The 12,574-nt window shown below is 58.4% G+C and overlaps 1 protein-coding gene across 1 annotated transcript; it reads right to left on the reverse strand.

Annotated features, from left to right (window-relative positions):
• Nucleotides 1-9,428: 9,428 nt before the first annotated feature.
• LOC140418164 (uncharacterized) lies at nt 9,429-12,354 on the reverse strand. The gene has a single exon (XM_072501587.1). The coding sequence runs from the start codon at nt 11,860-11,862 to the stop codon at nt 10,093-10,095; it is 1,770 nt and encodes a 589-aa protein (XP_072357688.1). The 5' UTR covers nt 11,863-12,354; the 3' UTR covers nt 9,429-10,092.
• Nucleotides 12,355-12,574: the final 220 nt, after the last annotated feature.

Raw genomic sequence — 12,574 nt, forward strand, 5'->3', positions numbered from 1 at the left:
CCAGGACAGGTACAGCACAGGGTTAGATACAGGGGAAAGCTCCCTCTACATTGTAAACAAGCTACACTGCGAGCGTGACTGATAAATTGCAACTTGGCCGTTGCCGCATTTCTAGCACACACGGGGCTAGCCTAGCATGGTGGAGTGACAGCTAAAGTTAGACGGCATGTCCCGAGGTGTGCATACACAGGCTGGGTATGGTTGTTCCTCTGCCCATTGGAAGCTGCCAAAGAACGATCGGTTGTGGGTACAAACGCCCTGTGTACTGGGAATGGCGCATGCACAGTCCGGTTGGACTGCGAGAAACTACATTTCTTCAAATGCAGGAAACCGGTCCTCTGCAGGCAAAAGGTACATGTCCAGGCATTGCTTCCTTTCAAATTAAATATAATTTTGGGGAGAGTAGGTACATGTTCCATTGCCAATGACAGCAATCCCACGGACCCGGCCTTTTCTGATGAAATTTGTTCGGAATTTGGTACTCATGTTGAGTGCAAAGTAAAAAGATTCGACCCGCCCTTCTCGACAGTCCCGGCCCTGCGGGATTGGAGCAGTGCGGTCAGCGGTGCACTCGCTGGTGCGCCAGCAGCTCCGCCGACTGGCGAAAGGCCTTCCCACAGGCCGCGCAGGCGAAGGGCCGCTCCCCAGTGTGGACCCGCTGGTCGCGCAGGAGGATAGGGTGGACCGCTTGCGGCAAAGGGAGCAGCGGAACGGTCTCCCCCTCAGTGTGGACACGCCCGCGGGCCAGTAGGATGGAGGAACGGGCGAATGCCAAACCGCACACAAGGCAGGGGAACAGACTTTCCCCAGTGTGGACGCGCTGGTGTCGGAGCAGGGCGGACGAGCGGGTGAATCCTTTCCCGCACACAAGGCAGGGGAACAGCCTCTCCCCGGTGTGGACGCGCTGGTGACGGAGCAGGATGGACAAGCGGGTGAATCCCTTCCCGGACGCTCGTCCGAACCTCTGTCCACACCGGGAACACTGGCACAATTTCTCCGCCTGGCGAGCGCCGCTGCGAACCTCTTCCATTTTTGCCGGCGAAGTTCAGCTCCCGACGATCCGACGCTGGACGTCGACCTGGGACCGGAACGTGGTGACTGAAATCCCTCCCCTCGACGGCCAATAGCATCCCGCGACTCGGCACAAGTCTTTCCTGTAAACGCAAGAGAGAGAGAGAGAGAGAGAGGGGGAGAGAGAAAGGGACTCAGACTGGAAAGGTTTTGCTTCCCTTCGACTTGATCGACCTCTCTGGGCAAAGGTCGGTGTGACGTGGGTCAGCCCGTTACCGCTCTGACCTCCCACCCTCTGAAGCCGGCCTCCGATCATGGCCGATATGAGCAACCCCTCTGACGGAAGGGTGCTGACACCTTGGCACCCCGTCCGAAGAAGAGCGGAGGCAGATCACCGCCTCGCTAGAACTCCCACCGACATCCCCCCCCCACTCCAAGCCCGGAACGCTGACCATCGCTCTGCCCGTCTGGGGCTGGCGAGAGGCCCCGGCAATTTGCCCTTCCCCACCGAGGACTCCGACGCCCACCTGCTCTCCTCCCGTGAGGTAGGAATTGTTGTTCGCTCAAACATATATTGCTCCTGTCGAGACCTGCCCCCCCCCCCCCGTTCGCCCGCCCAACGCAGACTGGCCGCCATGCCGGCTTCGCCCCCTTCCCACTCCGTGGAGGGAAGGTCAGCTAATTGACCCTTTGAAAAGGGTTGGGGTTCCTTTAAATATGCAGATGTACGGCCACGCATGCTCAGTCGCCTCAGCGCTGCTGACCGCCGCGCATGCTCAATTGCCTCACAGCTGCCGGCCGGCCACCGCGCATGTTCAGTCGCCTCAGCGCTGCCGACCGCCGCGCATGCTCAATTGCCTCACAGCTGCCGGCCGGCCACCGCGCATGTTCAGTCGCCTCAGCGCTGCCGACCGCCGCGCATGCTCAATTGCCTCACAGCTGCCGGCCGGCCACCGCGCATGTTCAGTCGCCTCAGCGCTGCCGGCCGCCGCGCATGCTCAATTGCCTCACAGCTGCCGGCCGGCCGGCCACCGCGCATGTTCAGTCGGCTCAGCGCTGCTGACCGCCGCGCATGCTCAATTGCCTCACAGCTGCCGGCCGGCCACCGCGCATGTTCAGTCGCCTCAGCGCTGCTGACCGCCGCGCATGCTCAATTGCCTCACAGCTGCCGGCCGGCCACCGCGCATGTCCAGTCGCCTCAGCGCTGCCGGCCGCCGCGCATGCTCAATTGCCTCACAGCTGCCGGCCGGCCACCGCGCATGTTCAGTCGCCTCAGCGCTGCCGGCCGTCCGCGCATGCTCAATCGCCTCACTGCCACCCGCCGCGCATGCGCGACGGGTCTGCGCCTGCGCACCGGGAAGCTGAGGCACCGAATGACCGTTGGAAAGTGAGTTGTTCAAATCCGATCTCCTCCCGGCTCCCCAAGAGTGAGGTCGCAGGACCGGGGGGAGGGGGGGGGGAGAGAGAGAGGGGGGGAGGTGGGGGTAGGGAATCAAATCAAAGACAAAAGAGGAAACCGGACCTCCCGAGCGGGACTCATGTCCACGCCCAATGGAGCCGACCCGAGCACGTGACCCCCCTCTTCCAGGGGTGGGCGGGGTCCCTCCGTGACTGACGCGCGTTCCGACCAATAGAGAGAGACAATAGCCTGGAGGACCAAGCGGTGCTCCAATCAATCGGGCGGCGTCCCATTGGGGGCTGGCGGTAGGCCTTCTCCGCCGACTGCTCCCTGCCCCCTTGCATTGTGACGTCCGCACGGGGCGGGGTCTGGCCGTGACTGACGCGCACCAAATGACAAGAGAAGGAGAGAAAGACAGGAGGACCATGCGGCGCGGGGGTGGGCGGCGCGGCTGGGCCGAGACAGGTGCGCGCGCGCGGGGCATCCCCATTGTGACGTCGGCAAGAGGCGGAGAAAGACCGTGACTGACGCGTGCCCCCCCCACCAATCGAGGGAGAGAGAACAGCCTGGAGGACCGTGCGGGTCCTCCAATCGATCGGGCGGCGCTGCGGGAGTGGGCGACACCCATTGTGACGTCGAAACGGCGCGGGGAGGAACGGTGACTGACGCGCGCACCGACCAATGGGGAGAAAGAAAAGCCTGGAGGACCAGGCGGTCCTCCAACCAATTGGGGAAAAGGGCGGGACTAACGTGCAGCACAGGTCGTCTCTGTCCCCAGGTGAGATCAGATAGCTGGGGATAGCCACAGACCAGGTACAGAGCATTTATATAGAGGCATCATTCAACATGCTGGTACACCCAGGTGGGCAGAGTAGCGTAAAATGGAGTTTAACTCGGATAATTGTGAGGCGACGCTTTTCAGGAGGTGGAACAGGACAACGAATAATAATCTTTATTAGTGTCACAAGCAGGCTGACGTTAACACGGCAATGAAGTTACTGTGGAAATCCCCTCGTCGCCACATTTGGCGCCTGTTCGGGTACACGGGGAGAATTCAGAATGTCCAATCCACCCAACCTGCACATCTTTGGACTGTGGGAGGAAACCGGAGCACCCGGAGGAAACCCACGCACAGACACGGGGAGCACGTGCAGACTCCGCACAGACAGTGACCCAAGCCGGAATCGATCCCAGCTCCCTGGCGCGGCGGAGCAGCAGTGCTAACCACTGTGCTCCCGTCGCCCCCCCCCCCATTTACATAATAAATTGCCTTTCCAATTTTCCGGCCTAAATGGATAACCTCACACGTATCCACGTTAAACTCCATCTGCCACATTTTGGCCACTCACCTACTCCCTATTTCTTCATTGCAACTTACTATTGCACCTCTGTCATCTGCACATTTGGCAATAGTGACTTCTATCCCTGCATCCAAGTCAATCATGCAGTGCAGAAGGAGGCCATTTGACCCATCCAGTCTGAGGCTGGGGGAGCATGGGTGTGACCTCCGAGTTGCTGGTAGCCTTACTATCTCCAATGGCCGCCTGGCTCTCACGCTGACATCTTTGCCCTCGGCCTGCAAGCTGGAAGAACAGGACCTCACCTTCGGGGCTCCACGACAGGCCACGGTCTCCGTTTCTGTTTATTGTGCGGGGAATTGAATACAAAAGTTTGGGCGGTTATGGTTCAGTTATCCAGGACATTGGCGAGACCTTAGCTGGAGTACTGTGTGGTGTTGCTCTTCTTATTGAAGGAAAGATGGCAACGTGTTAGAAGCCGTTCAGAGGAAGTTTAAAGGACTAACATCCAGGAATGGGCGGCGTCTCTGATGAGGAAAGGTTGGAGAGAAGTTAGTTTGCGTCCACTGGAGTTCAATGAGAGACGACAGCAGCACAGTAGCATTGTGGATAGCACAATTGCTTCACAGCCCCAGGGTCCTAGGTTCGATTCCGGCTTGAGTCATTGTCCGTACGGAGTCTGCAGTACTGACCCTGACAGTGCAGCACTCCGCCAGTACTGACCCTCTGACAGTGGGGCACTCCCTCAGTACTGACCCTCTGACAGTGCAGCACTCCCTCAGTACTGACCCTCTGACAGTGCAGCACTCCCTCAGTACTGACCCTCTGACAGTGCAACACTCCCTCAGTACTGACCCTCTAACAGTGCAGAGCTCCCTCAGTACTGACCCTCTGACAGTGCAGCACTCCCTCAGTACTGACCCTCTGACAGTGTGGCACTCCCTCAGTACTGACCCTCTGACAGTGCGGCACTCCCTCAGTACTGATCCTCTGACAGTGCAGAGCTCCCTCAGTACTGACCCTCTGACAGTAGGGCACTCCCTCAGTACTGACCCTCTGACAGTGCGGCACTCCCTCAGTACTGACTCTCTGACAGTGCAGCACTCCCTCAGTACTGACCCTCTGACAGTGCAGAGCTCCCTCAGTACTGACCCTCTGACAGTAGGGCACTCCCTCAGTACTGACCCTCTGACAGTGCAGCACTCCCTCAGTACTGATCCTCTGACAGTGCGGCGCTCCCTCAGTACTGACCCACCGACAGTGCAGCACTCCCTCAGTACTGACCCTCTGACAGTGCAGCACTCCCTCAATACTGACCCTCTGACAGTGCAGCACTCCCTCAGTACTGACCCTCTGACAGTGCGGCACTCCCTCAGTACTGACCCTCTGACAGTGCAGCACTCCCTCAGTACTGATCCTCTGACAGTGCGGCGCTCCCTCAGTACTGACCCTCCGACAGTGCAGCACTCCCTCAGTACTGACCCTCTGACAGTGCAGAGCTCCCTCAGTACTGACCCTCTGACAGTAGGGCACTCCCTCAGTACTGACCCTCTGACAGTGCGGCACTCCCTCAGTACAGACCCTCTGACAGTGCGGCACTCCCTCAGTACTGACCCTCTGTCAGTGCGGCACTCCCTCAGTACTGATCCTCTGACAGTGCAGCACTCCCTCAGTACTGACCCTCCGACAGTGCAGCACTCCCTCAGTACTGACCCTCTGACAGTGCAGCACTCCCTCAGTACTGACCCTCTGACAGTGCAGCACTCCCTCAGTACTGACCCTCTGACAGTGCGGCGCTCCCTCAGTACTGACCCTCTGACAGTGCGACACTCCCTCAGTACTGACCCTCTGACAGTGCGGCACTCCCTCAGTACTGACCCTCTGACAGTGCAGCACTCCCTCAGTACTGACCCTCTGACAGTGCGGCACTCCCTCAGTACTGACCCTTTGACAGTGCGGCACTCCCTCAGTACTGATCCTCTGACAGTGTGGCACTCCCTCAGTACTGACCCTCTGACAGTGCGGCACTCCCTCAGTACTGACCCTCTGACAGTGCGGCACTCCCTCAGTACTGACCCCCTCACAGTGCGGCACTCCCTCAGTACTGACCTTCTGACAGTGCGGCACTCCCTCAGTACTGATCCTCTGACAGTGCGGCACTCCCTCAGTACTGACCCTCTGACAGTGCGGCACTCCCTCAGTACTGACCCACTGACAGTGCGGCGCTCCCTCAGTACTGACCCACTGACAGTGCGGCGCTCCCTCAGTACTTGGGAAGCACGGTGGCATTGTGGATAGCACAATTGCTTCACAGGGTCCCAGGTTCGATTCCGGCTTGGGCCACTATCTGTGCCGAGTCTGCACGTCCTCCCCGTGTCTGCGTGGGTTCCCTCCGGGTGCTCCGGTTTCCTCCCACAGTCCAAAGATGTGCGGGTTAGGTGGATTGGCCTTGACAAATTGCCCTTAGTACCCCCTTAGTGTTGGGTGGGGTTACTGGGTTATGGGGATAGGGTGGAGGTGTTGACCTTGGGTAGGGTGCTCTTTCCAAGAGCCGGTGCAGACTCGATGGGCTGAATGGCCTTCTGCACTGTATATTCTATGATGACTCGATCAAAACTGTTAAGATCCTGAGGGGGGTATCAAAGGGTGGATGGGGAGAGGATGTGTCCTCTTGTGGGAGAATCTAGAGCGGGGGGGAGGGGTTAACTGTTTAAGACGGAGGAGAATGTTCACCACTTGAGGGCGGTGAGACTTCGGAACTCTCTTCCGCGAAATGTGGTCGAGTCTTTCAATATCTTTAATGGATGTAAATTGAGATAGGTGGATACTCAGCGAGACCTTGGTGTCCTCATGCATGAGTCGCCGAATGTACGCAGGCAGGTACGGCAGGCAGTAAAGGAGGCAAATAAATATGTTGGCCTTCATCGCGAGAGGATTTGTGTATCGCAATGGAGATATATTACTGTAATTGTATTGGGCCTTGGTGAGGCCACACCTGGAGTATTGTGGGTAGTTTTGTTATCCTTCTAGAACATAGAACGATACAGCGCAGTACAGGCCCTTCGGCCCACGATGTTGCACCGAAACAAAAGCCATCTAACCTACACTGTGCCATTACCATCCATATGTTTATCCAATAAACTTTTAAATGCCCTCAATGTTGGCGAGTTCACTACTGTAGCAGGTAGGGCATTCCACGGCCTCACTACTCTTTGCGTAAAGAACCTACCTCTGACCTCTGTCCTATATCTATTGCCCCTCAGTTTAAAGCTATGTCCCCTCGTGCCAGCCATCCGCGGGAGAAGGCTCTCACTGTCCACCCTATCTAACCCTCTGATCATTTTGTATGCCTCTATTAAGTCTCCTCTGAACCTTCTTCTCTCCAACGAAAACAACCTCAAGTCCATCAGCCTTTCCTCATAAGATTTTCCCTCCATACCAGGCAACATCCTGGTAAATCTCCTCTGCACCCGCTCCAAAGCCTCCACGTCCTTCCTATAATGCGGTGACCAGAACTGTACGCAATACTCCAAATGCGGCCGTATCAGAGTTTTGTACAGCTGCAACATGACCTCCCGACTCCGGAACTCAATCCCTCTGCCAATAAAGGCCAACACTCCATAGGCCTTCTTCACAACCCTATCAACCTGGGTGGCAACTTTCAGGGATCTATGTACATGGACACCTAGATCCCTCTGCTCATCCACACTTCCAAGAACTTTACCATTAGCCAAATATTCCGCATTCCTGTTATTCCTTCCAAAGATAGATAGTTTTTTGAAGAATAAAGGGATTAAGGGTTATGGTGTTCGGGCCGGAAAGTGGAGCTGAGTCCACAAAAGATCAGCCATGATCTCATTGAATGGTGGAGCAGGCTCGAGGGGCCAGATGGCCTATTCCTGCTCCTAGTTCTTATGTTCTTATGTTCTTATGAGTGCAGCGAAGGTTTACCAGACTGATTCCTCGGATGGCGGGACTGTCATATGAGGAGAGGCCAAGTCGATTAGGATCATATTCATTGGAGTTTAGAAGAGTGGGAGGGGATCTCATAGAAACTTACAAAATTCTAACAGGATTAGACAGGGTTGATTCAGAAAGAATGTTCCCGATGGTGGGAGAGTAGCAGGCTCGAAGGGCAGAATGGCCTCCTGCTTCTATTTTCTATGTATGGGTCTAGGTTTGTTTAACACAGTGGATTGATCCTTGATGAGAAAGGAGGGAAAAGGTTTTTTGGGGGGGGGGGGGGGGGGGGGGTGATGCATGAAGTTAAGGTTAAAATTAGTTCAGCAATGATTGTAGTGAATGACGGAACTGCCTCCAGGAAGTTGAGTAGGAACATAGGAACAGACGTCCATTCAGCCCAACGTCCCTGTTCCGCCACAATACTATCATGGCTGATCGGACATTTCAATGCATTTTATCAACACTATCCCAATAACCCTTTATCTTATTGTTAATCAGAAATCTTATCAATCTCTGCTTTGAACATTTAATCTCTCTCTCCACAGGTGCTGCCTGGCCTGCTGAGTTTTTCTTGTTCTTTATTTGAGTTGATAAATTGGGTGTAAATCCATGAATCGTTCAGGACCAAGAAGCTTCCACTAATTCAAGTTTATCCTGCGCCACGTGGGAACTCCGGGTTGTTTCCCCCGTGGTCTGGGGAACCAGGGGCTGCTGACCGGGTGAGAACTCAAGACAGTGTTTCCGAGCTGGAGGAGGTAGCTGGCGTCACTGCAGGATGGGGGGGGGGGCTGAGGATTATCCCCAGTGCCCATCCCAGGAGGCAGAGCAGCTCCCAAGCCACTGCCCCGCGGGGAAGGCGAGATTGCAGGAGTAGAAGGTGGGCAGCACGGTAGCACTAGTGGATAGCACTGTGGCTTCACAGCGCCAGGGTCCCAGGTTCGATTCCCCGCTGGGTCAGTCTGTGCGGAGTCTGCACGTTCTCCCCGTGTCTTTCCTCCGGGTGTTCCGGTTTCCTCCCACAGTCCAAAGACGTGCGGGTTTGGCTCTGATAAATTGCCCTCAGTGACCAAAAAGGTTAGGAGGGGTTATTGGGTTACGGGGGATAGGGTGGAAGTGGGGGCTTAAGTGGGTTGGTGCAGGCTCTATAGGCCGAATGGCCTCCTTCTGCATTGTATGTTCTAGAAACAGGGTGTGCAGGGTAGGGGGTCCTCCAGGGGGACAGGAGCGGGGGGGGGGGGGCTGCAATTGTGATACTCACAAAGTGGTTCTCACTGCCGACAAGGGTGAAGAGTGAGTGCGTGCGAGAGCTCACCCCCGGCACTGTTGGGGGGGGGGGGGGGGGGGGGTTAGGATTAGGCAGTGTTTTTCCAAATCCTGGTCAGACGGGCTTTTCTGGGAGCCAGAGGTGCAATTAAGGCATCGTAAAAGTTTGGGCTAACGGAATTTAGATTAAGAGGGTCCCCTGCTGAGTCAATAATTAGAGACATTGTGTTCAGCTGAGTAAGATGATGTCGTTAATGGGAGAGCCAGGGATTGAAGCAGTCAGTTCACCCCCCATCATAACCAAGCTCGGCCTTAAAAATATATGCGTCAGAACTGCCCTTTGAGGAAGCGAGTTCCAGAGATTCACCCCCCTTATTTTTAAACAGGGCGCCCCCCCCCCCCCCCCCCCCGGTTCTACTTAGAAACCAGTAACTTATTTTATTAATTTGAAATCGCAGGTATTTTCTAAGAGGATAAAGCCACTCGTTTCATGGTTTGAAAACCAATAGAAGAACCTTTACTGAACAAGAGTCAGCAACACGAACAGTCAACACTATCTTTTACTCTTAAACATCCAGAATAAGCACAAGGTTCACGTGAATCAACAGTCAAATTGGCCGAACACACCTCGAGCTGCACGTTAAGAAGGCAGGCATGGCTGGAGGGTGTCCACAGATTTCAGAGCAGTCGTAAAAAAATTGTCCGCCGCGTGACGTCAAGGGCGGGTCTCCATTTTCGCTGAGCCGTCGCTCCTCGTTCGCCCCAGGCGCCTTCCTGCTCCTTTGCAAGGAACCGTCAGGCGGAAGGACCCGCTGCTCATTCCCTTCCGCCGAGGCTGCGTTCCTCCGGCTGCGCGTCGGAACTGTCCCCAGCTTCCCCCATCAGTTCACGGGAAGGTTCACCTTACGTTTTGAGAGTGCTGGGGTCACTCGAAGAAACATTTCCACCGTTCGTTGAGCATGCTCCCCCGATGGTTGTTTCGCGACAACAACACCAGCGGATGGGGTTGAGCACGACATCGCCCGACGGTCAGGTCTGCTCGACAGTACAGCGAGTGGGGAGGGAGTACTATTGTTGTTCGGAAGTCAAACAGATTCCCACACCTTTGTCCTTTGGGAACTTTCCAATCAGATTCCTTGACACTGTTATTCTTTTGGGCTACGTGTGAACTCGCTGGTGCCTTCCGAGGATGGAAGCTCGATTGAACCGTTTGCCGCAGGTGTAGCAAGGGAAGGGCCTCTCCCCGGTGTGGGATCGCTGGTGATCCCGGAGGTGGGACCGCTGGGTGAATTGCTTCCCGCAGAGGGGGCATGGGTACGGCCTCTCCCCGGTGTGGACGCGCTGGTGTCCCCAGAGGTGGGACCGCTGAGTGAATCGCTTCCCGCAGAGGGGGCATGGGTACGGCCTCTCCCCGGTGTGGACGCGCAGGTGCCTGGTTAGGTTAGACGAGCGGGTGAAGGCCTTCCCGCACGTCGGGCAGGGGAACCGCCGGTCCCCGGCGGCAGCCCGCGGGCGCGCCAAAAGTCGGGACGTGGGCGCGCACCCCTCCCCGCCCGCGGCCAACCGCCTCCTGCCTGCGCGGACGCCCGGTGGCCTCTCTGGCGGCTGGGCGCTTTCTGACGACGCCTCCCAGTCGGCGATTTGGAAGATGCCCACATCGGCGTGACGCTGCCCGTGGGTGCGCAGGTGGGACTTCTGCTTAAAGCGCCTCCCGCAGAGCGAGCAGGGGAAGGGCCTCTCCCCCGTGTGGACGCGGCGGTGCCGGAGCAGGTCGGAGGCCCGGGAGAATCCCTTTGCGCAGTCGGAGCAGCCGAACGTCCGCTTGGCGACGGGGCCCCGCCGGCGAGGTTCGGGCGAGCTTGGGCGGCAGGGGAGCGGCCAGTCCCTGGTGTGGAGCCGCCGGTGGGTCAGCAGGTGGGATGACTGATTGAAGGCCCTGCCGCACTGGGGGCAGGGGAAGGGCCTCTCCCCGGTGTGGACGCGGTGATGTCGGAGGAGGGAGGACGATTCGGCGAATCGCTTCCCGCACTGGGAGCAGGGGAAGGGCCTCTCCCCGGTGTGGACGCGGTGGTGTCGGAGGAGGGAGGACGATTCGGCGAATCGCTTCCCGCACTGGGAGCAGGGGAAGGGCCTCTCCCCGGTGTGGACGCGGTGATGTCGGAGCAGGGTGGACGATTCGGCGAATCGCTTCCCGCACTGGGAGCAGGGGAAGGGCTTCTCTCCGGCCCGCGCCCGCTGACGTTTCCCCGGTCTCCCCGCGCGGCCCGAGTACAGAACGGGCCTGCCGTCGGCATGGCGCTGCTCGTGCCTGCCCAGGTGGGCCAGCTGGTTGAACCGCCTGCCGCACTGGGAGCAGCGGAACGGCCTCTCCCCCGTGTGGACGCGTTGGTGCCTCAGCAGGTCGGAGGAGCGGGCGAATCCCTGGGCGCAGTCGGGGCAGCGGAACGGCCTCTCGCCGGCGTGGAGCCGGCGGTGCCGAAGGAGGTGGCAGGACTGGTTCAATCCCTTCCCGCAGGCCGAGCAGGCGAACGGCCTCTCCCCCGTGTGGAGTCGCTGGTGCCGGAGCAACGGGGACGATCGGGCGAAGCTCTTCCCGCAGGCGTGGCAGGCAAACGGCCTCTCCCCGGTGTGCACGCGGCGGTGGGTGTCCAGCTCCGAGGGGTATCTGAAGGCTTTGCCGCAGTCCCCACATTTGCACGGCCTCTCGCTCTGCCCCCTTCGACAGCGGTGGCGCCCCAGGCCGGACTCTCCTTCGAACCCCTGGCCGCAGGCGGGGCACAGGTACTGCCCTTCCATGTTGTCAATCGGGCAGGTCGGCAAGGTGGGGCCTCGTCCGGCTACCCGTCCACGGTTCCCTCGCCACTGCAAAAACGGGCTCCCCTCGGCGATGACCGAAAGGATGGGCAGAATCGGTGGGCACACCGGCATCGCCTCTCACGCACGGACCTGCATCAAAACCAGTTTCGCTCAGACCAGGGTCACTTCCCCTTTAAATATGCAAATCGCCCGCCGGGCGTGGCGCATGCTCAGTCACTTCAAGGCTAGTCCGGGCGTCGCGCATGCTCAGTCGCTTCCACAGCCGCCGGGCGTCGCGCATGCTCAGCCCACGCCGGCCGGCGACCCGCCAGCAACGTGCGCATGCTCAGACCATCTGGTTTGGCACTGCGCCTGTGCAGTTCATTCCTTTGATGTGTGCGGGGGTCCGGTTCGCCTCTAAAGGGGACGAAGGGTTGTCAGAAAGTGTGTCCGGGGGCGGGTAAGCCGCTGGTCTGGAGGCCCTGGTCGATCCGGATAAATGGGCCGCAGGAAAATGTAAAGGAAAAATCGTCTGGGTCCGAGCGGCGCTGACGAAGAAACAAACGGTCGGCGTCCGGGCCGTGGAGCACGTGATCCCCGTGGCGGCAGAGGGCGTGGACTGCGCAGCGTGATTGACGGGAGGCCTGACCAATGGGCGTGTCGGGAGGACCGAGAGGCGACCGGTCCTCCAATCAATTGGAGGGTGCGGCAGCCGGAGGGGCGGGGCATCGCCCGCACATTGAACCATCACACAGCGGCCGCCCAATCACAAAGCGGGAAGCTGGGAGGACCGGCGAAGGTCTTCCAACGAATCGGAGGGCGCGGCAGCCGGAGGGGCGGGAGG

The sequence above is a fragment of the Scyliorhinus torazame genome, chromosome 5 (assembly GCF_047496885.1).
Source record: "Scyliorhinus torazame isolate Kashiwa2021f chromosome 5, sScyTor2.1, whole genome shotgun sequence".
Taxonomy (NCBI): Eukaryota; Metazoa; Chordata; class Chondrichthyes; order Carcharhiniformes; family Scyliorhinidae; genus Scyliorhinus; species Scyliorhinus torazame.